This window comes from Hemicordylus capensis, chromosome 6, assembly GCF_027244095.1.
Source record: "Hemicordylus capensis ecotype Gifberg chromosome 6, rHemCap1.1.pri, whole genome shotgun sequence".
NCBI classification, from domain to species: domain Eukaryota; kingdom Metazoa; phylum Chordata; class Lepidosauria; order Squamata; family Cordylidae; genus Hemicordylus; species Hemicordylus capensis.
This window is the reverse complement of record NC_069662.1, coordinates 25,975,819-26,003,721: the sequence shown is the minus strand read 5'-3', so window position 1 is coordinate 26,003,721 and position 27,903 is coordinate 25,975,819. Positions and strand designations below refer to the sequence as shown.

At 42.3% G+C, this 27,903-nt stretch overlaps 1 protein-coding gene across 1 annotated transcript; it reads right to left on the bottom strand.

Annotated features, from left to right (window-relative positions):
- Nucleotides 1-251: 251 nt before the first annotated feature.
- On the bottom strand, nt 252-27,903 carry LOC128330982 (vomeronasal type-2 receptor 26-like). The gene is made up of 8 exons (XM_053264351.1): nt 27,887-27,903; nt 25,525-25,850; nt 22,686-22,857; nt 19,697-19,988; nt 13,228-14,088; nt 6,835-7,062; nt 4,538-4,664; nt 252-1,156 (listed from the first exon to the last, which is right to left on the bottom strand). The coding sequence occupies exons 1-8, from the start codon at nt 27,901-27,903 to the stop codon at nt 252-254; spliced, it is 2,928 nt and encodes a 975-aa protein (XP_053120326.1).

Genomic DNA, 27,903 nt, shown 5'->3' with positions numbered 1-27,903 from the left:
GAAGGTTCTGGGCTTCAAGCAGAGATGCTCAAAGGGAAGCCTGGGAAAAGATTGTACATTAAACATGGCTTATTTTTAAGCAAAATTTGGTTCACATTGCTTTCTTAATTTGTTGCTAAACAGTTATTTATCAGGAAGATTTATATCATGCAGCTTATAAAAGGAGAAAATTCGGGGGGGGGGGAATCTGTTGCACTCACACACAAATATGGACAGTTCTAAAATGGCAACTTATGCAAATATCAGAGACATTATATAAAATTCTTCCTTATTAGCTGTTCCCTGTTGTTCAGCTCAGGCTTCAACACTATAATGTAACATTTAGGGAAAAAGATGCAACTCAGCAAACCAGCACCGGAGGCTAAGATAGAAAAGATCTCCACAGCTACCATGTATTTCCCCTTGGTGCTTAGATAAGTTGGAACAAAAGAAAGCCAAACACTGCAATAGACCAACATACTGAATGTGATACATTTGGCTTCATTGAAACTGTCAGGGAGCTTCCTGGCAAGAAAAGCCACTGTGAAACTGACAATGGCCAGAAAGCCCATGTAGGCCAGGACAAGGTAAAGGAAAATTACAGAGCCCTCATTACATTCTAGTACAATTTTGTCATCCATTGAATGCATGTCAACGTCTGGGTATGGGGGAGATATCACCAGCCACACAACACAAATCCCTGTTTGAATAAGGGAGCAGGAAATAACAATGTAGTTTGCCAGTCTTTTCCCCACCCACTTTCTCATGCTGGACCCTGGCCTGGTGGCCATGAAAGCCAGAACCACTGTGATGGTTTTTGCCAGTACAGAAGAAATTGCCACTGAGAAGATGATGCCAAAAGCAGTTTGTCGAAGGAGACAAGTCGCCTTCCAAGGATGTCCAATGAATAGTAAAGTACATAGGAAGCAGAGCAGGAGGGAGATAAGAAGGGTATAGGTGAGGTTCTGGTTGTTGGCTCTGACAATAGGAGTGTTGTGATTCTTCATAAATGCTCCTACCACCAGAGTGGTGATACAAGAAAATAAAAGTGCAAAACTGGCTAAAGTGAGTCCTAAAGGTTCTTCATAGGATAAGAAGCTAATAGTCTTGGGAATACATGAATCATGATTTCTGTTTGGATATTTTTCATCTGTGCATTTATCACAGTCATTCATGTCTGGGAGAGAGAAAAGAAAAGGCAGTTTCACTCAAATAATGTCATAAATCTGCCAGCACCTAGTGAAACATTTTCTATTTTAATCAGTGGAACCATTTAATGCTGATTCCATAATACACGGCTGCACAACTTTAACTCTTCTGCAGATGTTGGACTACAACTCCCATCATCCCTGACTAATGGCTACTGTATCTGGGGAACATTGGACTTTTAGTCCAAAAACAGCTGGAGGGCAGAGGTTCTGCAGCCCTGCCATAATATATAACTGGTGAGAGGATGAGGTTAAAGATTCATCACCAACTGAACATTCTTTGAAATATAGAAGTCTTGCATTACGTTGAGTTTTAAATATCTTCCAAAGGAACTTATGCTTTTATGCATAAAGGCACAAAATTAAATCACAGATTATAGCAATATTTATTTATCTATTGAAAATTCATAACAACCAGTTCTAGCTTTCATTTTGAAAGAAGAGGAATAAAATTTAAAACCATTTAATCATGAAAATAGAAGCATTGATACAATTTATATCACAGCAAAACAGCAGTATGCTAAATTAAGGTTCATTTAATATCAGGGTAAATCATACCCCAGTTGGTAAGGAAAAGGATAAATTCTGTTCAGCGTTTTGCTACTCCATCTTCGATGTAAATATCAACCTTAATATGGTCAAGTGCCTTGGGTATTTCATCCACCACCCCATCAAAACTGATGCAGCCTACCATTTCTTTAACATTGCAATAAAAAATTCAAGCGCTATGTATTTACAGTGCCAGGGGACAAAGAGAGGTAAAAGAGACCCCATTTCATTATGCCGTCAGAATAATGAAATTACACTTTGGCTGCATTCACATGTATTTGGACGTCTGTCCAGACATCTGTCTGACGTCTGTCTGAATTCAGACATCACAGAGAATGATCTCTCTGCAGTCAGCGAGACATCAGAGAGGAGGAGGAAATGGCTGTGTGGGCTTCCTTCTGGCATGAAGGACAGCCTGCACAGCCAGTCATGGCTGGAAGGAGGGAGGAGAGGACCTTCCGCTCTCAACACTGGCTACAGCTAACACAGCCTGCGGTTCTGAATTTGGGCGACATGCTGGTTCCATGGAACCTTGGGTTGGGGAGACAGAACTCACTACAAACAAAGGGTTCAAACTGGAGTTACAAAACTAAAACAGAGGGTGAGTCACTGCAAGGAACTTAAGTTGCAAGCATTCAGAGGACACAGTGAAGACACCTCTGGCCCCTGAAACTCCAGTTCTGTATTATGTGCGAATGCAGCCTTCATATCTATAGATGCTTAGACCACAATCTGTTCCTTCCATGTCTTGTAGGGAAAATGCAAGATCTTTTGTAGACTCATAACAGACTAACACCCTATTCAGATGTTATATTAAAACCCATATTATGTTGAAAACCCATATGTGTACACTGTACACAAGAACAGATCTATACATAATGTGTTATTCACACACATTTGGGGCTATTCACATGACTGCATGGTTGGACAGTTGGGTAGGTGGGGGGGGGGAAGCAGGGTTTAACCTACTTTCCCCAAGATGATCAATGTTAGCACAGATCAACAGAAGTGAGGACTTGGGTGGGGGGTTTGCCTCTGGATATCCCACAAGGAACTGCATGATGAGTGCGGTGCCTTGGGGGATTCCTCTGACAGATAGATGCTCTAGGCTCCTGTCTCTGTATCTTCTTGGTCTTCATGGAGACTGAGCAGCCACACAATCCTGGCAGCCAGGTTAATGGAATTATTGCTCCCTTAACCTTGGCTAAGATCTGGGCTTGGTAGCAGGGTTAGGATGGGTGAGAGTTCCAGGATCTGTGTGGATCATGGCACTCCACATGAGCAACCTAGCCCAAGCTAGGCTGCTCATGGGAAAGGCCTCATTATGTTAAACACAGCTACAGCAGTATCATTCTCTTTGTACCATGCTTTTGACAGGTGTGTACCCAGGTTAACTTTTTAAATGAAAACAGTTACTTCTACAAAAAAATGTCTGACTAGGGCTCAAATGTTCACTCTCCTCAATATATCTACCATTGGTATGGGGGATAAATAGTATACCAAAGATTAACCAAATCTTAATAGAGTAGCATAGTTTGGGTAGTTAGAACAATCGTTTGAATAATCAAAAACAAGTATTAAGGTAATAGTTTGAAGATTTCATGTTAAACTATCAGGTAGTGGGGTACATCTAACCAACTGGGTCCTTATAAATGATGAAATACAAATGAGGATTTTATGGACTCTTAAACACTGGGGAGGCTTATTTGGGTTAAGATTTACTAAAATATTCAGGATTGAGTATTTGTAAATTTAAAAACCCCACTTTAGAATATGCTCAGAAATAATCTGGTCACTAAAGTGAAGTTTTCATCTGAAAGGCATGTTGGGATCCTACCAACAGAGAAGTACCCTCTGGCCACTGGCTTACTCAAAAGAGCAGAACTCTCATAAAGTGGTGCCCAACCTCCTTCCTGGAAAGTCTGTCTAGAAGGATATTATGATCAATGGAACCAGAGGCGCTCTAACCCCCAGACCATGGGGCCCCAGTCCATGGCCTCCAAGGTCCACGAGGCCTCCAAATGTCCGGGGGGGGGGGCTCCTACAGCCATCGTGCGACTGCCCACCATGGTGAACCTATGTGGGTTTTTTTAAAAAAAAATCAAAGCTGCCACATGGCTGAGGGGTGGCTGCTGGTGGGGGTGGGTGGATAGCCAAGCAATCAACCTCCTCCCTCACAGGCAGCGGCAGGCGGAACAACCGCTGGGCACGTCCTCTTGGCCCAGAGGCTGTAGTGAACCGTGAGTTGCTCCTGCACAGTTCAGAGGAAGATCGTTGCATGTCTCACAGGTTTGCAACGATCTTCCTCTGAACTGTGCAGGCATGCCTCACAGTTCACTACTGTCATTTGGCCGAGAGGACATGCCCATCAGTCACTTTCCCCACCGCCTCCAGGGAGTGGGGAGATGGACTGCTTGGCTACCCCCAACACCCGCCAGCCACCCCTTAGCTGTGCGGCAGTTTTGATTAACAACACAACTACGCAGGATCGCCACAGGAGGTCCCCAAAAGCAGGTTTTGGGGTCTCACGGGGAGGCCTCATGGGGTGGGGGCCTTGTGGCAGGGTGGGCTCACAGAAGGGCTGGTCTGGGTGCCAGAATCACCTAGGTGTGCCCCTGAATGGAACTAGCAACCTTTGAAAGATATCAAACCAACATGGTCACATTCTATCTGTCTTCTCATAGTGTGGGGCAGGACTCTGAAAGGATTATAATGTGGATACCAGGAGAACATTTCTAAGAACAAATTCCACAAACATATATCCCTTACCCAGAACAATTTCCACAAAGAATTCCCCTTACCCTTCTGAACTGAAATCTCTCCTTCTGGGCATGGGATGCAATCATAGCAGCAAAATGGCTGCTCCTCCTTCACTTTCTTTCTGGAACCAGGCTGACATCTCTCAGTACATAAAGAATGAGGCCGTGTCTAAGCAATAAATCAATGAGGACAATTAGAATCTTGAGAATAATGAACTTGGAAGCTGAAATGAAATGGTGCATTTTTATATCTTACCAAAGTGATATGGGTGCCAATATTCGGTGGCTTCCTCCTATGCCAGCATTTTAATAATGGAAATGCTGGGATGGTATATGTGTGGACATTCATAAGACCGCCACCCTCTCTGAGCTTAATAGGTCTGTGAACCAAAAGGTGACTTCTTCATTCTGATGCATTCCCCATGCATTCTGATGCATTCCCCATTCCCCATGGAGCCTCACTGAGAACATTTGTCCAAAATAATAATAATAAAATAATAATAAAACATCAAATAAAGCTAGCATGCAACAGAAGTTAGTTTTCTTATAAGTTTATTGATCCACTACTTAAAAATATACATTCCAGTCATATAAGGTAATGTGTTTCATTTTTATTACTGTTAAGACAGGGGTTCTCAATCTTAAGTCCCCAGATGTTGTTGGACTTGAATGGCCAATGACCATCATGGCAGGGGATTATGGGAGATAAAGTCCAACAACATCCAGGGATCCAAATTTGAGAACCCCTGACTTAAGAAATGTGTCCTACTAATACAAAACCTCCCTTCCTCTATCTGAAGTCCAGTATATCTAGGGGCTATTCTTACGATCACAAAAATCGGGCTAGGAAAATCCTAGCCCGATTTTTGTGATCGTAAGAACCACTGGGCTCGCAGCCGAGCCCAGTGGTTTTGGAGCAGCTAACCTGCTCCTGTAGCCCGCCCCTTAGCCTGGGTTTGCAGAGCAAGTGCTCCACAAACCTGGGCTATCTACTTGTGAATAGCCGCAGCACAGCTCTGCGCCACGGCTACTTGTGAGTAGACCCCTGGCCGGGAGGCTTAAAAGCGACCTTCAGGCTTGGGGGTCTCCCCAGTATGCCCTGCATGCTCGCGCAGGGCATACTGGGGCTTCTGGGGGCCTCATGGCCCCCGAGCTCCCCAGTCCCCGCCGGCTCCGTCTCGGAGTCGGCCATCATGTGGGCGGCCGATCTGGCCGACCAGGGGTCCCTGCCCGCTCGTGAGCGGGGAGAGCAGGCTTAGCCCGCTCTTCCCGCTCACTGCTAGGAACCAGGTCTCACTGATCGTGAGACCTGGTCCCTAGTCATGCAAACAAGTATCCAAACTCTCATATATGCAGCCCTTGAGTTATCCAAAGAGTAGCTATTGTGCCACTCAAATGACTGTATCTATTCTTTTTAGAGATTAACATATCCAGTTGCTTCCAGGGATGTAGCAATGTTCGACTAGGCACTGGGACAAGATGCAACCCCAACATCCTTTCTTTCCCCTTCCCCCATGCCTTTTCTGAAGAATTTGAAGGACCTCTTTCTCTGTTCTGCTCCTGAATGGTGTAGTGTTGCTGGGCAGTGGCACCTCATGGTGCCTATCAATCAGGATGCAAGTGCTTCTGCCCAGCTTGACGGCTGTGCTTGACCCCAACTTTTTGCTGGCCACTCTTCAATCCAGCTGACATGGTTTGTTGACATCACTTAGTTGGCACAGCCACTCTGATTTGATAAGCCAGAATTGCCCCAATCTCAGAGGGGCCTCCTGTTCCCTCTGGGATCAAGGAAGCTCTGCATCAGTGAACTGCTGTGGCTGCAATGACTCGGTGATGCCATCAGGCTGTGTTGACTTGACTAGAGAGCAGGAGGCAAAGAGTTGAGGCTGTGCTTTGCAATCGAGGTGGCAAGAAGCACTCACATCCCAACAGATGGGCGTTGTGAAGGTAGGCTTCTCATGCAGGGTGTGCAAGAACCCCCACCCTAGGTGTGGGTGGGAGAGGCCAATCCACCGGCAGCCCTCTGACATTTGTCCCATTATCCTCAGTGGTTGCTACACCCCTGAGCCATTTAACTTTTTCAGATCCCTATCTACCTTGCACTATGATGAAATAAACATGTGGAATCCCAAACTGGACACAGGAATCCAGATGCTGTCAGGCTACTGTGCAATAATATTACTCGTTTTCACTTGGGAACTATTGTGCTGTTAATGCAGCCTAAATTTCCATCAACAGAATTGGAAAAAAATACCTCCAAACCTTAATTCAGCCTAAAATAGTGTTAGTACTCCTTCAAAATGGAAATACTTCTGTAATTCATGACAACTGCATCCTACCTGATTAAAAAACCCATGCCATATTATAGCATCTTCATTGATGGTGAATGCTTGCTCTAGAGAAGCCTGGGAATCCATCCTCCCAACTTTTACTCGAAGAAAAGTTTGGTTTGAGAAAACAACCCAGTTGATAACATCAAATCCAGCAACTATCTTCCCAGTCTGGTCAAAGGAAACAGTGTCCCCTGCACTGTTGTTAAATGAGACACCTTTCAGAAAGTGATGGAGCTGGATGAAAAAGGAAGAGACACAAAATTAGAAAGTGCCACAGTTGCCACTAGGCCTGTGCACCACCAGAAATATTGGATCAATGCTGTTCCAATAAGGAAATGCACCCCCCCCACACACACGCAACCAATACAGCCTCCCCAACACTTTTATTGTTGGATTGATATTGACCCAATATTTTACTGATAATCCTTTTCAGAAGCCAGCTTGGAGAGAGTCTGGCTGCAGACCTGGATCTAAGCACTGCACCCCTGAAATCAGGAGGTGGGGAACCATGGTAACCCCTCCAGGAAGCACTCAATGGGCTAGTGGGGTTACTCGAGGAAGCACCCACTTCCTGTGTGTTTACTGCCCCCCATCCAATTTTGAGAGTGCAGTGTTTAAAAACAAACCTGGAGCTGTGTTGGAGAGAAAGTCTCTCCAAGTTGCCAGGCTGGTTTTGTTCCAATATTACAAATGGAAGTAAAATGATTTCCAATAGGACAGCAGGAATTTTAGTCAGGATTCCAAATATCAGGGCTCTTTGTTGTCCTTTCAGAAATCCATTCTATAATGCTTGATAGTGGGCATAATTCTCTGATATTCCTATCAGACCAGTTTTATAGCATGACCCTAGTTGCCACATTTCACAAACTGGATGGATGTTTTCTTCTGCTGCTTGTTTATCTGGCTGTCTTCAGTTCATTTAAAAACTGAGTAAACAGTCACACAGGGACTTGGGGTGGGGAAACCCTGCACCAGAATTAGTACAGTTTTTGCTGCATTCACACAGAAAATTCAATTGATACATTCATCTCTGCAGCAAGAAAATATTGTTCAAAAGATTAAAACTGGTTGTAGAGAGTCATCAGTGTTGGAAGTGAGGGACTATGCACTGCTTCTTGTCTCAATGACATAGAAGGACAGACTAGTGAGTCAGAGGGTTAGAGGATCAAGACACTGGTCATCCCTTCTCTACTGCTCTGACACTATCCCTTTGATATGTAGATTGCTAATCTTAGGGACTTCCTTCCTTCCAGCCACTTCCTTTCTTTTCCCTTCTCTTCCCTTCCTTCTACCTTGCAACATGCAAGGTTCTCTTCCCTGCACTATGTGTGCAGAGATGCAAAATCCACCTGCATCCAGCTAGATAGATTAGAGATCCCGTCTCCTCACTTTCCTATCTAGAATGGAGTTCTCTAATAAATACTATTTATATTGATTTGAAGCTATGAACTGGCTCCAAGTTACTTTACTCTCAGCATACACACATGCCTAACTAAATTTCACTGTGTTGTGCCTCTGTGCACTCTGCTATAATGTAAAAGGGTTTCTCTTACCAGAGAGAATTCCCAACAATCAATGCCAACATTCCTTAGCAGAGTTAGAGATCCCTCCTCCCCACTGGTCTTAGCTTATGTTTAAGATATTTTATGAAGTCACAACTGTTGATATCCGTCTATTCCTTTCATAGCTATCTAGAACTATGTTGGAGATTTTAAATGCTATTCAATTAAAGGGGAAACAACTTTTGGCTTATATGGATAGTTATGGGTATGGCAGCTCCAACTTAGCTCCAAAAAGGCAAGGAAATTCAATGACCCGTGATCGCCATGAAATGAGGGCATGAGATCTGATGCCCAGTCTGAAATATTGTACTGGCCTACAAAATCATATCCATGTAAACGCAACTTTTCAATGCCTGGACCAATATGGACCAAATATGGTACAGCTGTAGTGCCACATAGGGACATCTCAATGGCATATTTTGTGATGATGTAATCCACTCCAATTCAAGATGATGGATAAGTGAATGTTTGAGGTGGAAGTGGGTTTAAATGAATTGTGGAACCAATATTCACCAAACTTGGTATACATGTTAGGTTTATAGAGGACACCAAACTCTTATAGACAACACCCAGTTTTTGGTGGGTGTCCTATCTTAAATTGGCAAAAGGGCCTGTGCAGGAAAAGTCATTTTGTGCAGCCGTCGTGTGAGGCTCTGTTTTTGCTGAGAACAGCACCTGTTGTTGTGTAGTCTGCGCATGGCCTTTGCTCCCAGTCAAAATAAGACCAAGCATGAGGTCATCAGCACTTGACTTCTGATTTTGAATTAGGAGTCTGGAAAGTGAGAGTGGAAACCTTTAACTGAGGCCTGAGAACAGGATTCTTGGGGCAGAAGGAAAAAGACCTGAGTGGATGCTAACATGGATTGGAAATATTTTTGATGGATAAGTCAACTTGGAAGCCACCTAATGGTGCAGCAGGGAAGTAATGTGCCCAGGGAGCAAGAGGTTGCTGGTTGAAGTCCCCACTGGTATGTTTCCCAGACTATGGGAAACACCTATATTGGGCAGCAGTGATATCGGAAGACGCTGAAAGGTATCATCTCATACTGCATGGGAGATGGCAATGGTAAATCCCTTCCGTATTCTACCTAAGAAAACCATATGGCTCTGTGGTTGCCAGGAGTTGACATCAACTCGATGGCACAACTTTACTTTACCTTGGAAAGCTGGTTTAGTATGCCCTTGGAGGGGGAGAGCATTTTATTCTGAGGCTGGCCTTTTGTATTTGTTTTTGTTCTATTTGCTGCTTGCTACTATATTTTTGGAACTGAAGATCTCTGCTCAAGTGTGTACCTTGACTTTATGTCAATGACTGTGTTCTGCTTCCATTACATTCTGTAATTAGTAATAAAAGTGATATTAGGGGAGACACGAATCCCTTTTCTTCATTTTCTTTTTCTCATCAGAACAATGCTTGGCCTAGCAACAGTCTAGGATTATAGGGTTCTCTTGGTTGGGTGAAAGGCCCAGCTGGTATTGAGTACCCATTCCCAGCTAGCACACTCCTCTCCCGCTCCATGGTTAAACACAGGACAAAACCTTGATATCCAGTCAATGAATTCCAGAACTCATTTCAAAATAGCCACTGTGTTCTCTCCTAACAGCCATCCCTCCAGTGGCAATTGCTGGTGTCCAACCTTATGTTTCTTTTTAGATTGTGAGCTCTTTGGGGACAGGGAGCCATCTTTATTTATTTATTTTTATTTTTTCTATGTAAACTGCTTAGGGAACTTTTGTTGAAAAGTGGTATATAAATATGCATAGTAGTAGTCGAAGTCAATGGCAGCGATCAATGGGAGCCGCCTGAGGAAGGTTTAGGGGAAAGCGGGCTTAGCCTGCTCTCCTTGCAGATGAGCAGTCAGTCATACTTAAGCGGGTGACCCGCATAAGAAACACCAGGCTTGCACCCGAGCCTGGTGGTTCTCACGATGGTACAAAATTGGTTTTCTACTATCGTGTGCATAGCCTCTGTGTGTGCTCCTCCCTAACAACTTTACAATGCCTGGATCAATTTGGATCTCAGAGCTGCTGAGGTTCCTGTCTTAAACTTGTTAGAACCTTGTTCTGACAGAACAAGGATTTTAAAATTCACTGAACTCATTTTTGGTTTTTCCAGATTCATTGATGTTTTTTGATCATTTTAGATTATTTCTGTCAGCTTAATATATAAGATACAGTATATATTAGCTTAATATATAAGATAATACACTATATTTTTCATTTAATATATCTGGGACAGAAGAGATTAGAAGATCCAAGACCTTTTAGAAATCTCCTCTTTGTTTAGTATCGGAGAATAATACATAATAAAACATATTTTATTAAATATATACAGTATAAGATTCAATTAATTCACCTAATGAAGTTTATGCTGGTTTCAAATCAGATGTAGGACAAAATTGAAGCAAGGGACTCTACTCTCTCCTATAGAATATAGAAATTAATCATTAATATTTAACAGCGTTTTTGAGCTTGTGGGTTTGCAGGGTGGAGCCCATACCATAGAGCATTGAGGATGTCTGGTTCTGTGCTTGAATTATTCACATTACTTCTATTTTGTATGTCATAGCTGGGTTGGTTCTCTCCTCTTTAGACTGCTTGACAGTATGATAATCAATCAGGTTGGGGGGGGATTTCTCCTTGAGGTGTTCAGGATACTTTATTGATAGCTATTGATGCCTAGTCTTAGACCTTTTAGACACCTTAGACCTTTTAGTATTCTTATGTTTTGGTTTTGATGGACAAGATCTTGTATGTAAACTTGTATGGTTTTGTTTGACTCCCAGAGATGATGATGATGATGATGATGATGATGATGATGATGAATGTAACCTTTCTGTTTCTACTTATAATACTAATAAAAGCATTTTTAAAAATAATAATAATAAAGATTCAGAGGAGAGTCGAATTGTATGGCGTTTCCCCATTAAATTAGAATGGGTCTGATCCTCCAAAACTAGGAGAACCAATCCACTTGGATGAAATTTTAGCTTTAGCCTGTACTTAAGAACTGCCAACCATGTTCTGGTCTCCACCTTGTTCACTTAAGGCTGAGTTGGATATGCCTTTTGGCATCTGAAGAATTGCTCTTAGACATTTGGTTTGAACAACCTCCATGGGGCATTCAAGCATTCAAATACGGGCCCAATTGAGCTCCAAATAGCAACTGGGCCACCATACTGTTTGTTTGTTTGTTTATGTGATTTATATGCTGACCTTCCTAAAGTGGCTCACATAAATAAATACATCAAAGTTCATTGAGGTGACTGGAAAAGTCCATGTCTAACATCCTAATGAACAAAGCACAGGTGCTATGTGAGATGTGCTGGTGCTGTGGATGAGTTCCTTACTAATAAAGTACTAGCACTTGCATAGCACTGCCCACAGAAACCCTCTGTGCCATACAAAAATATGTCCCGAATGACTGCATAACCATTGGGGACATATTTTGGGGTGGCACAGAGCACCCCAAGTGCCAGTTCTGAGTTTGTTGCTTATCAGCAGTACAGCTACAGCTCATGTAGCACTGACATTTCTTTAGTTAGGATATTGACCAGTCAGCCTGTTTGATAAGTGCTGCTATATGTGCCAAATTCCAATTACCTTGTTATAATTGAAATTTTGACTGCTAATAACTAGAAACATGCTCAACAGATTTGTTTTTTCAAAACAACATTAGCATATATTCATCTATGGTTATTGAGAGAGATATAACAGGATATATTAAAAAAAACACCAGGGCTTTTACCGTTGGTAAAAAATAAATTGCTTCCATGGTCAGAGCATCTTAGTGGTCCATCATCTTTTATCTCTGTGCATATTATTCCTTTCATTTTAGAGTTCTTGTTTATTAAATTATTTTCTTTTTATTATTAAATATTTCCTTTTTAAAAAGAATAAAATGTTTCAGAAAAAAATGAACATTAATAAACAATGTTCCTGAAGCAAAAGTGCTGATATTAAACTAGTTTAAGAAAAGTATAAAACCTATGATGGCCTAATAAACTTAATAAATGGACTACCTTTCTAGATAGAAAAGAGAGTTCAGCTAGATGGCAGGAGAGAAGAATGATGCAGAATTTCCAGAAAAAAAGGACCACAGTAGTGGATAGTAAGCAAATGTTAACATATTACACACTGAGGTTCTCCACATGAGCAGTGTGGAGAGCCTGCAGGGCTTGTGTGAAGAGAGCGGACTTAGTTTGCTCCCCCCACACACGATCAAACATCTAGCCCTGTGTGGCCGGATTGGCCGCCCACACAACTACTGGCTCCATAACGGAACTGGTAGGGGCTGTGGGGATCAGGGGCCGCCCAGCCCCTGGAAGTCCCAGGATGCCCTGCACAAGTATGTGGGGCATCCTGGGGAGACCCCTGAGACCAGGAGGCTTGTTTTAGACTCCTGGAGGGGGTCTCCTCATGAGTTGCCACGGTGAGCAGCCATGCTGTGGTGACTCATGATCACCAAAATGAGGTTAGCAGAGCACTCGCTTTGTTAGCGGGCTACCTTGGCAGGCTAGCCACCAGAGAGCCACTGGGCTCGCCCATGAGCCTAGTGGTTCTCATGAGGGGGGGAAACCAGTCTAGGCTCCTTTAGCCCAGTTTCCCCCCAGCTTGAGAATAGCCTCACTGTGTATATTGTGCACTGAGAAACCACACCGATGAAATGGGAATGGTAATTGAAATATGAACAATCCTGTCATTTTTAGTGAGGAGAATGACTCACAATAAGGGGAATACAAGAAGCATTTTTAGAGAAACATTATTAGACAGACTCTGGCCTGTCATTACATCCATTTACAGGATATGTCACACATACATTTGTTCAGTTCATTACCTGCCACCACTGTTGATTCTGAAACTTGAATCTTCCTCCATCCATTCTTGCTCTTCGTTGAAGTTTAGATGAGGACATGGCATGCAAAGCATGGGCCACAGTAGTGACAGCATTATAGATATTGTAGCTGTGGCCAGTCATGCTCATTTGAAAAGCACTCCAAGGAAGATTCTGCAGCTTCTCCTCTCCTGTGCAAATATTCCTGTCCACCTTATCCAGCAATGGATCTGAAAATACACAATTGAAAACCTCTTCCCAGAACTCCTTGATAAAGCCATCATGTGTTGTGTCAGTAGGGTTTATGCTCTCAACAAATTTGTAAAATCCTGGAAGATCATTGGAGTGAATTGTGAAGGATATTGCACCATGGAAAATTTCTACATCCCAAGTCCTTTGAAAGACAAATGAAGAAGGCTCCGTATGGGCTGTGGCTAGCCATACTTTACCTTTGGGGGCATTTGTCCCTTGATTTTCTTCTGATAAGTATGCTACAAATTTAAAAAATGCCATGGAATAAGATTCTCCATAGGCTAGTAGCACATTTCCTTTGCTGCCCATAACTTTATCAACTATTTGTGTCCCTTGTTGTAACATGGCCAGAACATCAGAGATAAATGATATCTGAGGGATTCTTTCTATGAACTCAAAGCAAATACCTTTGTGGGAAAACAGTGGAAACACAGTTTCCAGAAATCTTTCTCCATTGTCATTATCCATAACAAGAACCCCAATCCATATCCAGCTGAAATGCAGCAGTAAAGAGAGAATCCCCTGATACTCAAGTTGTTCATTTGGGAACATCTGATAGAATGGAAGTCCCGGGGTTTTAGCATTCATCACTGGAGCAGGACCATGGGTGAGCTAAAGAGAAGACAGACGCATAAGAATAATCACATTTTTTTTCATGTAAAATTTTACTAAATGGCATATTCCTGCAACACATACTGAACTTTCTTTATATATGATAACAGCAGCAAGAATCCTTTATGCTTTCTTTTGGAAAACAAATTTGATTCCAACTTTAGATGACTGGCACCTCAAAGTTTAGGAATATGCATCAATGGACAAAATAACTGCATATATTAAAAATAAATCTGAGGATTTTTTCTTTCAAGTGTGGGAACCATGTATTTAATATAATATACTGCAGGGAGTGATACCCCATCCAAGATATGGCTTTTCTTTGTAGAGGAAATTAATACAGACAGCAAGAATATCATTGTTGATTCAGTTCTATACTCAATAATGTGTAAAGTGCGGGGGGCGGGGGAGAGGAGATATGTTGGCTGAAGGAATTAAGGTTGACGTATATAGACTATATTGAGAATCTTTGTAATGGCTGGGTTTGATTATTCTGTTTCTTGTTTCTTTTCTGTTTCTTATTTATCTTTGTTTATATCTTTTAAAAAACAATATAACTATATATATATATATATATATATATATATATATATATATATATATATGAAAGAATAATCACATTTATGTAGCACTTCCAAGTGGTAAAGCACTTTACATACCCTGCCTGATATGATGTACAGCCTACCACCTCCATAGCATTCTGGGACTGCTGCAATAGGGATGGTAGCACTACTGTCGCTTCAAAAGCCCCCTGCTACCCATCCTGTGCCTCCTACTTAAAAAAAAATAAATCACACATGAGCCGAAAAGGTGCGTGTATACAGCTAGAAGACGGGTAGAATGCTTCTCCTACCCCATTTATCATTGTGTGAATGAACCTAGTATTTTCCTTTGTCAGAGTTGGTAGACTGTTAGATAAACCAACTTCTGTTTGAAGTTTACTCTTTGAGAGATCCTAGTTATTTCTGTGGATGTCTTATTCACAGAGCTGAAACTTAGAGAGTTGCAGAGAGAGCACAGAGAATCAGAATCTGAATCAGATTTTTATTATGGTCATTGACCAGTCCATCACAATTAAACCCATCACCATCCATCCAATCCTCTATATCCAGTCCTCTAAAACTCTATAAGCCTAATAATCCAATCTGAAATGGAAGAAACTAAATAGCACAAGCAACTTTGTTTACTTAACTATCTTCATCTTCTAGAATGAGGGAAGCCTTTACAATTTAGTAATTAACTTTATGTGCAATAGCAAAAAATTGGCAATACAAGAGGTTGTTTGTGTTCATCTTAATTTCATATGTAAAGCCTAGAGAGTTTTGGAGCTTATGAGAGAGCACAGAGAGTTTCTTTGCCCCACCTAAAACAAAGGACTGCACACCATCATGCGTCTAGGTTGAGATTCTGAATCCCTCTCTTCTGCAACTAAGAATTTTAACCTTCTGGTCTCTAATGTCTCAGATTCTGGGAGTAGGCATGGAGGTTTTATGCTTTTTGTACATTTTCCTTTTAATTGCCTGGAAATTCTGTTCTGTGATCCTTACTGCAGTAAGCTAAACTTTTTATCTTTTTATTATTATATGGGACTGTGCTGAGCTTTAAGCCATACTCACAATCACTCTGGTTATAACTATGCAAAGGCACTGGGATTTTAGAGCGTTCCCATTCGACTTCAGGGGATATGCACATTGGCATGCCTGGACATTTCTGTGAGTGTCTGGGAGATTCAGAGTGTCTCAGCTGTCCAATCTAGGGATGTGCAAAACATTTCGGGCACAGAACGATCTGTGCCCGAAACAATCAATTTCGGGTGATTTGGAGCCGAACCCAATCACCCCCGATGTCCCCCAATAGTTTTTGGACCCGAAACGAATCACCCCTGTTTCGGATCTGAAAATTTCGGGTGTTTCAGACCTCCATTTTGTGCCCCAGAAAAGTCCTTTCCTTTCCTTCTTCTTCCCCCTCCATTTTAAGTTTGACGTCTCTTTGAATTTTCCACCTTTTTGCCTCCCATTGACTTCAAAGAAAAAAGGTCTGATGTGATGTCTGCTTGAATTCCAGGTCCTAGGGGCAAAATTGGGGTGGGGTGGTAGTGCCTAATGGGTGGAGGTTACCACTCCAATTGCAGGGGGATTGGGCAAAGGGCTGATTTTTGGTGAATTTCTGAAGTTTTAGTGTCTTTGGGGCAGATAGGGGGCATAATGTGGGATCTGGGCCAAAAGAGTGGGGTGGGGTGGTAGTGCCTAATGGGTGGAGGCTACCACCCCAATTGCAGAGTGATTGGGTAGAGGGCTGATTTTTGGGGAATTGTTGAAGTTTATGCGACTTTAAGGTTTTCCCCCATGAAGGGTGTATCGCTTCACGTCGGGGGGAAAGGGGTGGCCTAGAGTGGTGTGGGGTTGGTGGTAGTGCCGGGTAGGGGCAAGGAAGCAACCTGAATTTTTTCAAAGGATTTGGGCAGAGGGCTGATTTTTGGTAAATGTTGAAGTTTACGCGTCTTTAAGGTTTTTCCTCATAATAAGTTATAATGGAGCTTTCAGCAGCCCCATAAGTGCACTTGGGGGGTGATGAGGTGGCCCAGAGCGAGTGGTGGTGTAGTGCACATAGGGTGCCAACCATCCCCATGGGTTTCTAACCCATGGGGTACAGAACATCTCTTTTACTAATAGTTGCTATCATAGAATCCACACTCAGAATACCTCAGAAACAACAGAACCCTGTACCCAGCAGTCATGTGGGCGGTCAGTTCGGCTAAGCCCACTCTCCCCACTAACCCCATTTCGGCGGTTCCCACTGATTGCGGGAACCGCCTCACTAGCTTAAGTCCCTCTCTGTTCACAAGGGCTTACTTCTGATTAAGCCTGCACAGGATTTCAGTATCCCTTTTATTCCCCCTTAGGAACATAGGAAGCTGCCATATACTGAGTCAGACCATTGGTCTATCTAGCTCAGTATTGTCTTCACAGACTGACAGTGGCTTCTTCAAGGTTGCAGGCAGGAATCTCTCTCAGTCCTATTTTGAAGAAGCCAGGGAGGGAACTTGAAACTCTCTGCTCTTCCCAAAGCGGCTCCATCCCTGAGGGGAATATCTTACAGTGCTCACACTTCTAGTCTCATATTCTCCATTCATATTCTCCCCTGGTATATTCTCCCCTGGTGGTGCAGTGGTAAAACTGCTGCCCTGTAACCAGAAGGTTACAAGTTCGATCCTGACCTGGCCCAAGGTTGACTCAGCCTTCCATCCTTCCGAGGTCGGTAAAATGAGTACCCAGAATGTTGGGGGCAATATGCTAAATCATTGTAAACTGCTTAGAGAGCTTCAGCTATAGAGCGGTATATAAATGTAAGTGCTATTGCTATTGCTATATGCAGCCAGGGTGGACCCTGCTTAGCTAAGGGGACCAGTCATGTGTGCTACCACAAGACCAGCTCTCCTTCACTATCCTCCTTTGTCTGTTAGGCAGGCAAAGAGTGGCTCCCTATTGCCCTTAAAATGGCCTGACAGTTGACTGTGCCTAGACCTTGTGGATGGAGGCATCTTTGTATTTACTATTTCTGAAATGAGGGGCACTATGGCAAAGAAGAAGAAGAAGAAACCCTCAACAACTTCAGAATGAGAGCCATTTCTCTACACAGTCCTGTCTTTTCCTCTGCATTGTGTGTGTGTGTGTGTGTGTGTGTGTGTGCGCGTGTGTGTGTGACACTTTAAGAGTAACAGCCTTGTCAAGCTCCAGTGCCATTTGGAGCTGAAGGCATGCATAGAGTATTGGGAAGCATACTCCTTCCTAGCCCTTTCCCCATAGAACACTATGGGGCAGGTTCTGGAAAGCACTTCACTTCCCAGAGTTCTGTATCTTTCAAGGTACTGTTGTATATACTGTAATACATCACAATGATGATGGTAAAACTCTTCTATAATGTAAAATATAATATAACTGTTTAAGAAATAGATAAAATATAATGCAATCCAGTAAGGGAAAACAAATCTGAGTCCACTGGCAGCCGTCTTTATGACAGAGCACAAACGGTAGAGGGGGCAGGTAGTGGAGATCTGCTGCTGTACTGAGTACATAATAAAGAAGGCCACTGACTGCTCAGAACCTATTTTTAGTGGCAATCTACATACATGATTACCAGACCAAGTCTGTGGGCTCCTCTTTTATTCCAACCTCAGTTGAGAACTGCATAGAGAAGTAAGTCTACCCAGATCTGATGGGCTGCATACGAGGCAGCCCCATGAGTTCTCACAAGTGGCACACAGGGGAAATGCTTGACTAACAAGCAGAAGGTTGCCAGTTCAAATCCCTGCTACTATGTCGGGCAGCAGAGATATAGAAAGATGCTGAAAGGCATCATCTCATACTGTGCAGGAGGAGGCAATGGTAAACCCCTCCTGTATTCTACCAAAGAAAACCACAGGACTCTGTGGGCACCATGAGTCGAAACTGACTTGACGGCACACTTTACCTTTACTGCCTCTGATCTTCCTTTTGCTGACCTCCCTTTTGCTGATCATGTGTAGGACCTCATTGTCTTTTTAGGATCAGCACTAAATGTGACATTATGTTATATCATTATCATACTGTAATGATAAATTTATTTTGCACAAGCCATAGAAGTTTGATGGTAAAACAACAACCCTTGCCAATTTGGTTAGGCTATCTCATTCTGACTTAAGCTCCACACAGCCAGAAGACTGGAACCTTAGGCTGATGCCTTATATGCCATGACCAGAGTTCAAATCCCCACTCAGCCAAGAAACTCACTGGGTGACTCTGGGCCAGTCATGCATCTCTCAGCCTAACCTACCTCACAGGGTTGTTGTGAAGATAAACATAACCATGTACACCACTCTGGGCTCCTTGGAAGAAAAATGGGATATAAATGTAAAAATAAATGAATAAAAATGATGTTATACATTGTCACAATTTGTGCTCACAATTGCCCTACATGCATCCACACATGTTCTTGGTCTTTGAGGGTTAGCTCCAAGGAGAGGATGAGTTCCTGACACCAGAAAAAATGCCTTGCATTGTCCATGTAGGTACAATACAAGCTGTTCCTAAGAGAGAGGAATTCAGAAACATCGCTATCCAAAAAGCCCTGTATAGCTTTAGAGTATTTTATGGGGTGCTGGGGGTGGAATATACAGCAAGCAGCACCCTCTGGCTGGAATGCTGTCATTGGTGCTGGTGTAACACTGCAAAATAAAAATAAAATAAAATAAAATCTCAGCAGATAGTGTTGTGGAACAGAGCTGTTCTGTTTCATCATTAAATCGTGTGAACACAGTTCTGCGATGTGACTCCCATTGCAAATTATGGGTGTTGCATTACGCAACTGCATTTGTGCAATGTTATGATGGAGTGGACCATCAGCAGAGCTTACATCGATGCAGCAGAGCTTACATCGATGCAGCAGTGTGGGCCATGTTCTAACCACCCATGTTGACTTCCATGGTATGTCAGCTAACATTTCTAAGCTGATGTCCACCCATTGGCTTAACATGCTTCCATTTCTGTATCCAAAGCACAACATCTCATCTGGAAGGACAAAGGAAGTATACATTCATGGTTAAATATCATAATCTAAACACAAATCCTACCTGTGAAATCTTATAAATATCCAAGATGTTTGCCAGATGAAGGGAGGTTAAGGGGTCCAATCCCCCAATGACTGCTATCAGGTTATTCTGGGTATCACATTGATAGTTGGGGGCAGATATCTCCAATGAGGATGCAAGTAGCAATGTGGAATGATAGGTCCATTTTGCATTGAAATAGCTGTCATAGATACGGAAACCCAAAGTGACATTGGGTAGAATCTGAGGGTTTTCATTGATTTCCTTTACTGCAAAAGCCAAAGCCAGGATGTGCTGGTAATTCTTAGTCAGTACCCTAAAAAAAGAGTTACATTCCTGTCAAAAGTATAACCAAAACTTTGCAGTTATTCTTTTAGTGTGTTCTGTATTTCCCCAAATTATTATGAATCATTCCCTCTAACAGCAAAGTCAATGGCCCCATGCCATCTGGTGCAAAAAACAAGACTCAGGATTAGGAGGTGTGCGCAAACCAGAAATTGTAGTTCAGCTCAAGTTCAGGTCTAATTTGAGCCAAATTGCATGCTGCCAAAGTGGTTTGGTCGAATCAACCGGCCTGTCTGGTCCATTTCACCAACTTAGTTCAGCAGTTCGGGCAGTTAATACTTGTAAAGGTGAATCCGGTAAGGATTCCCCTTTACAAGTACAGGGGTGGGAATCAACAAAATGTTCAGGGTGGCTGGGCAGGGACAGTGAGAGAGGTAAAAAGGTCCTTACCTGATCATGAGAGAGGTTAAAAGGTCCTTACCTGACCGACATGGCTACCGGTGCCACCCACTCTCCCACCCTGATGCATCCCCAAGGTCACGTGGGTGGCGGAGGCACAATTCCAGGCCGGAACCGGGGTATTACCATGTCTGCATGGCATGGTAAATGGAGCTTCATGTATGCTTGGCTGCTGAACCAGTTGACCTGAATCAGGCCCCAATCATGGGCCGAACTGCCCCCACTTTGGTTTACGATTGAGCCGCTGAACTGGCCCAGTTCAAGGCAAACCAGTTTGGTGGCAAACAGTGTGTGCACATCCCTACTCAGGATATGGAGAAACCACATGAGAAAATTATCCAATGTCTCCCCTTCAGGATGAACTCTTTGAAGTTAAATTTCATGAAATGTGTGTGAATTGTGTGTTGTATTTATTCAAGTTCTATCCTTTGGCAAAATAGGGTGACTGACAAAAAAGGAAGTAGTCAGATGCATATCACCCCCACCCCCCAAAGAGAGGACAATGTACACAAAACCTTCATCAGTTGATTTATATTCATTGATGCAAATTAGAAATGATTACTTTAAATAGTAATGCAACACAACTCACCTTAGTTGTGAAAAAATGATCTTTTCCCCTAACCGGCCCCTACTCTCCCTTCTTATCATGCTTTATTTTGAATTCATGCCTCATGTCCCTTCAGACTGTATCTCCTTATTGGTGTTTGTTTTCCCCTTCCTCCATCTCTAGGTAGTGCTGTGTATACTGAAGTTCTTCAGGAATCTCACTTTCACAGTCAGCTTGTCTGCACAAAAGAATCTGGGGTGTGTGTGAAATGTATATATGCAGCATACATATTTAATACATGCAGTCTATGCTGAGTATGCACATTTGACCCATACCTCCCCATTCTCTGATGAAGAGCTCAGTCTGAGAGTGGTTTTTAAGCATGGCTCAGAAAAGGAAAACATACTTCAGAAATTCCCCCCCTCAGCAAAGGGTGAAAAGCTGGTCTTGCAGTAGCAAGCATGAATTGCCCCCTTTGCTAAGCAGGGTTGCCTTGCATTGCATTTGAATGGGTGACTACATGTGAGCAATGTCAGCTGTAAGATGGAACTGTAAGCTCATTGGAAGAGCATCTGCGTTGCTTGCAAAAGGTCCCAGGTTCACTCCTGGCATCTCCCGGTAAGACTGGGAAAGGCTCTTGCCTGAAACCTTGGAGAACCGCTGTCAGTCAGTGTAGACCAGGGTTTCTTAAGGCCACAAAGGCCATGTCTGGGGATTCTGAGAGTTGTAGTCCAACAACATCTGGAGGCCCAAACTTAAGAAACCCTGGTGTAGACAATACTGAGCTAGATGGACCAATGATCTGACTAAAAATATGGCCGCTTCCTATGTCCATATGGAAGAGGGACTACTACTCATAATGTGCAGGCTCATTCTATAATGGCTTCACTAAACAAGTTCTGCAGGTTGGGGAATCTTTTCAAGAACCCACAAGACTTGTTTTCACAAAAGTACTTCTGGGTGTTCTATTATTCCCAAATTCTGTAAATAGTTTTCCAGCCCATCAGGAATCTACAACCTGTTAACTTAGAGACAGCCACCTGTGGACCAAGTGTCTCCTGATGGAACAACATGAAAAAATTCTTGTTTCATATGGCCAAAAAAATAAACTTTCAGAATGACAGCTTATTTCTATATCAATGTCAGGTCCTGCTGCAGAATGTTTTATTGAATTCATACACGATAATGTCTATCTATGACAAATAATGCTTTTTCCCCTTTTAGGGGAGGAAATGTGTCACCCTTTTCTGAGGCAACCAGGCAATCTTCTTGTTCAGAACTGGAATGCAGTGAAATGCGGCTAAATAAATTCGACTAAGTCAAGAAGAGTTACAACCTGGCAGTCTTTCCTTCATCTTTCAAGAAGGACCTTGTCCAGCAGCAGCCTGAAAGCAGGAGAGAGGCAGATTTTCTCTTCTGTATATTGCAATAATTCACCAATTATATGTTAATATACTACAAGTCTTGAATTTCTGCATAGGCATTTTTTTAATAACATAGCATTTGGGTGAAGAATCGTAATAGGACAATCATCCGTAGCTGAAGGAAGTGATTGTGGCTGGATTGGGGGCCTCTTGACTAGATGGAATTTTGGGGAATACTGAAAACTAATAAAAAATGTAATACAGAAACAAAAATGTTGCTGTCCACCCAGTAACTCAAAACAAACCAAGACATGGAAATACAACCAAAATTTCTATTTAAAAACACCTAACTCCTTACAGAAGTTCATTGAACAATGGAGGTGGGGGTTCTCGAACGAAGTCAATTGAATTGGAGATAATGAAGGTCTGAGAAGTGATGCCACCAATGAGAAGGTCTCCTGACTGAAGGTATTCATGAGGTGGAGGGTGTGGATTATTTACATAGCATTTGGGAATGTGAGCCTTGCATACTATATGTGGAAGCAGGACCACAAGCAGAAACACTAATGATACCATCCTGAGAAACATTCCTAGAAACAGATCTCAGAAGTCTGGTGTCTAAACTGGAACGTATCCATGATCAGCTGTCAGATTCATGTCCCTGTGTCTATCCCTGGATCCTTTGGTATATTTATTCATTCACTGCCAGCTATTCGTAAAGGATGTGGTCACTGAAATCCCTTAGTGAGTTTCACAGGCAGTAGAATTAATTACAGAGGATAGTCAACAATTAAAAGTTGGAGTTTCCCTGTGGAATTGCTAAAGAAAACATGTTTTTCACAAAAAGTTTATTCTCTACTTAATTGGAGAGGAAGTTAAACTTTGGCTTGAAATGACCCACAACAAGAATAGAGTCCTGTTGAGAAATTACATTATAAGTACTTGCAGGTTTCATTGAAAATGTACCAGTGTTTCTGTGAATAACTGGACATGTGTGAATTATAAATGTGTAATGGGGGTGCCAGTCCCCTGTAATACAATAACAGACAGGTACTGCAAGACTGTACATGCATTTAATGTAATGTGTGAATAACTATGTGTGTAGAGATAACAACATAAGAGCAGCCCTGCTGGATTAGGCCCCAAGGCCTATCTAGTCCAGCAAGCTGTTTTGCACTGTCGCCCACCAGAGGCTTCTGAGGAGCCCACAAGCAAGAAGGGGGGGCATGCCCTCTCTCCTGCTGTTTCTCCCCTGCAACTGGTATTTTGTAGCATCTTGCCTCTGAAGCTGGAGGGGGCCTATAGCCACCAGACTATTAGCCATTGATAGACCCATCATCCATAAATTTGTCCAAGCCCTTTTTAAAGCCAGCCCAGCTAGTAGCCATCACCATATCCTATGGCAGACCATTTCATAGAGTAATTATGTGCTGTGTGAAAAAGTACTTCCTATTGTCGGTTCTAAATTTCCTGGCCTTCAGTTTCATGGGATGCCCCCCGCTTCTAGAGTTGTGAGAGAGGGATTTAAAAAAAAATCTGTTCACTCTCTCTGCACCACCTATAATTTTATACACCTCCACCATGTCTCCCCATTGTCACCTCTTTTCCAAACTAAACAGCCCCAGATGCTGCAGCCTAGCCTCATAAGGAAGGGGCTCTTGATCATCTTGGTTACCCTCTTCTGCACCTTTTCCAGTTCTGCAATGTCCTTCTTAAGATACGGTGAGCAGAACTGCACACAATACTCCAAATGTGGCTGCGTAATAGATTTGTATAAGGGCATTAGGATATAAGCATTTTTGTTTTCAATCTGCTTCCTAATGATCCCTAGCATGGAATTTGCTTTCCTCCCCCCACAAACTATGATGAAATTAGTCACGCTAACATGTTGAAAGTCAGATGGGAATAAAAAAAAGTTAGTTGCTGCAAAAAAGCTAGCTTTTACGTTAACTTTCGGAATGATTTAGAATGGGCTGCAGGTAAGGAAAACTCAGCCTATTGGGGGCATCTAGTTTCGGGCAAATTGAGTGAAGTAAAGTTTGCCTTTGATAGCCCTATAGTGGCATCTATATGGGAAGATTATTATTTGAATTTATTTGAGGGAGGTACTGTCATAGGTGATATCCTTGATGGTAATATTGATATTTTAGATATAACTTCTACTCTGGATTGGCCGCCAGTCTCCACCCATGAGATAAATCTTTGATACAGTTGTTGAAATCAAACAAAGCTTCAGGAGAGGCCTTTCTTCCCCCAGGCAGTATGAAAGACAGTATGAAAATTTAAAAATAAATAAATAAATAAATAAATAAACAAACAAATAATATTCATGTATTTGTGCATTCAGAAAACGTGAATGGCATTGCACAAATGAAAGTGAAATATCTCCCATCAGTCCATAAAGAAAATGATTATGGATTAACTACATACATATATACATACATGTTCACACAGCATCCCTTTCTCGAAACTACAATTTAGTAATATTAGGACCAGGTTCAAATTGGAGGGATGCTCTGCAAGAAGCATTCTGGTACAATAAGATGCAATAAAACACAATAAAGCACTGTCTGAGAATATATCAATAAGATTACAGTAGAGTTTCTGAGCCATTTGGGATGTTACTTTTGGTTAGAGATATAAATATGTATTTTCCACAAATGTATGGAATATACAGAATCTGTGGAAACTGCCACCTTTAATAAAAATCCTATTTAATCTGTTGGCGATTCGAGTGACTGCAACCATGTGCACCATGATGAATATAGCCATGGAAGGAACTAAGAAACATCCCTTCCCACAATTCCTCATGCAGCATTATATTTGGGCTTTAGGACTGGGAAATATGGTAAGCTTCTATGTCCAATTGCAACATTAAAAAAAAACCCAACCAAGAACAGGCACACCTATTTCAAAAGAAGTGGAGTGGAGGCAGTTGGATAGGATCTCTTGGCATCAACCGTGGGTCCCACAGAATGCTTGGGCATCATTAGCTGCTCTCAAAAGCCCTGTGCCAATGCTTGTCAGAAAACCTGAAATACCTCTTCAGGTCTCATCATATTATCTAATTGTCTTAAACTGTTGGTGAACCATTAACACTGAATTTCTAAGACCATCTACTTACTTAAAATGCTCCTGTTTTGTATACAAAGCAAAAAAAAATCTCATCTAGAAGGACAAAGGAAGTTTACATTTACTTGTAGAAATCTGTATTCCAAACACAAATCCTACCTGTGCAATTTTGTAAATATCCAAGATGGTTGCCACATGAAGGGAAATGAGGGGATCCAGTCCACCAATGACTGCAATCAGGTTATTCTGGGTATCACACAGGTAATTGGGGACAAATCTCTCCAATGAGGATGCAAGTAGCAGTGTTGCATGGTAGGTCCACTTGGCATTGAAATAGCTGTCATAGATGCGGAAACCCAAAGTGACATTGGGTAAGATTTCAGGGTTTTCATTGATCTCCTTTACTGCAAATGCCAAAGCCAGGATGTGCTGGTAATTCTTCGGCAGTACACTAGAGGGAAAGTTGCATTCTTCATCAGAATGATAGGCAAACCTTTGTTATTGCTTTGTTAGTGTGTTGTGGATCTTTCTCCTTTGTTATTGATCATTCTCTCTCCTAGCAAAGTCAATGGCTACAGTACATTGGTCGGTTGCAAAAGGGGTAACAGTCTAAAATATATACAAAGTAGTCACCAACAACAGCCTCTAGAGGAATGCTGTGCTGAGGCTGGATAGCAACAGTTGATCTCCCCCTGCTTTATATAAGAGAATCACCATTTTAAAAGTGTTCCTTTGCTCAGTTAACAAGTTAAAGTGGCATTTCTAACTACAAATAGAAGGATAAAAGAACACACTGAACCATAAGGGAAGCATCAAGTACATTCAAAGCTAAGCCAAACAAAGAAGGGAGCATAATTCACAAATATGTTCACCTCCACCCCACATTTTTTTAAATTATCTGGAACTCTTTTTATATTTGTGCAAGAAGAAAAAGCATGCATTGCAGCCCTATTAGCACATTTGCTCTGAAAAGTGATTGTTACCACACTTGTTACCAAACTATCTATGTTACCAAACTATCTATGCTTTGGCTTAAACTGGGGATATTAACTTAAATTGGGTGCAAATGTGCACACAGACATTTTTTATTTAACTGGCCACAGGTAAAGACAACTATGATGATAGGGTACCCAGAATGGAGCAATGGTGTCAGAACAGGTTCCTTGAGAACAGAGGCTAAGTTTATTAAAGGGGGGGGGATTACAAGATGAAGCAGTAGTTGGTAATTTCCCAGGCAGCCAATGACAGAGACTCTGACTATAAGAGGCTAGAGCCTTAAGTATAGCACCAAATTGACTCAGATACACACTTCAGAGAATCTTAGCCTAGAGGGATTCCCCATAGTGGACAGAGCGGAGGGAACAATAGGCAGAGAGAGAGAGAGAGAGAGAGAGAGAGAGAGAGAGTTACATTCATATACCTATTACCTATCCTATCCTAGGCTGTTCTGTGGGGTTGAACAGCAAGGATCAAGAAGATGCTGATGTCCTCTTCTGGGAGGAAGAGAAGGCCTTTTGTTGCAGGGAGGGAAACCAAATCTGTGAGACGTCTGGCTCAGGAAATAAGGCACTGTGTCCACCAGTTGCCAAGGTCTGTTCATTGTGTTATGCTGAGGCATCTTAGGAGAGTGGTAGCCAGGACATGGAAACATCTATAAATCTCTCCATGCGAGAGAAAGGCATCTCTGTGATGTGCATGTGTAGGAGAGGTACCTCTGAAACTATGTCATTCCAAGAGTGGCCCTTTGGAGTGGCCCTTTCATGTCTCCCCTCATTCACCTTTCATCTAAGCTAAAAAGCCCTAGGTGTTGTAGCCTTGTCTCATAAGAAAGGTGCTCTAGACCCCTGATCATCTTGGTTGCCCTCTTCTCCACCTTTTCCAGTTCTACAATGTACTTTTTTAGATTCGGTGACCAGAATTGTACACAGTACTGCAGGTGTGGCTGCATCACAGTTTTGTATAAGGGCATTATAATATTAGCAGTTTTATTTTGAATCCCCTTTCTAATGATCCCAGCATGGAATTGGCCTTTTTCATAGCTGCCACACATTGAGTCGTCACTTTCAATGAGCTGTCCACCATGATCCCAAGATCCTTCTCATGATCAGTCACCGACAGCTCAGATTCCATCAACGTATACTTGAAGTTGGGGGTTTTCACCTCAATGTGCATCACTTTATACTTGCCAACATTGAAGTACATTTGCTATTTTGTCTTCCACTCCCCCAGTTTGGAGAGATCCTTTTGGAGCTCCTCACAATCTGCTTGGGAGTTCACTACCCAAAAGAGTTTGGTATCATCTGCAAATCTGGCCACCTTGCTGCTTACTCCAACTTCTAGATCATTTATGAATAAATTAAAAAGCACTGCTCCCAATACAGATCAGTGGGGGACCCCACTTCTTACTTTCCTCCATTGTGAAAACTCTCCATTTATACCTACCATCTGTTTCCTGTCTTTCAACCAGTTAGCAATCCACATATGTACTTGTCACCTTTCCCCAT

Excerpts from the sequence above, each read along its gene's own strand:
- LOC128330982 (XM_053264351.1), bottom strand. Across the intron at positions 22,858-25,524 it reads TGGAATACAGATTTCTACAA|TATGCAAGGCTCACATTCCC; the intron begins GTAAATGTAAAC and ends TTCCACATATAG. Across the intron at positions 7,063-13,227 it reads AGAATCAACAGTGGTGGCAG|CTCCATCACTTTCTGAAAGG; the intron begins GTAATGAACTGA and ends TTTTTCATCCAG.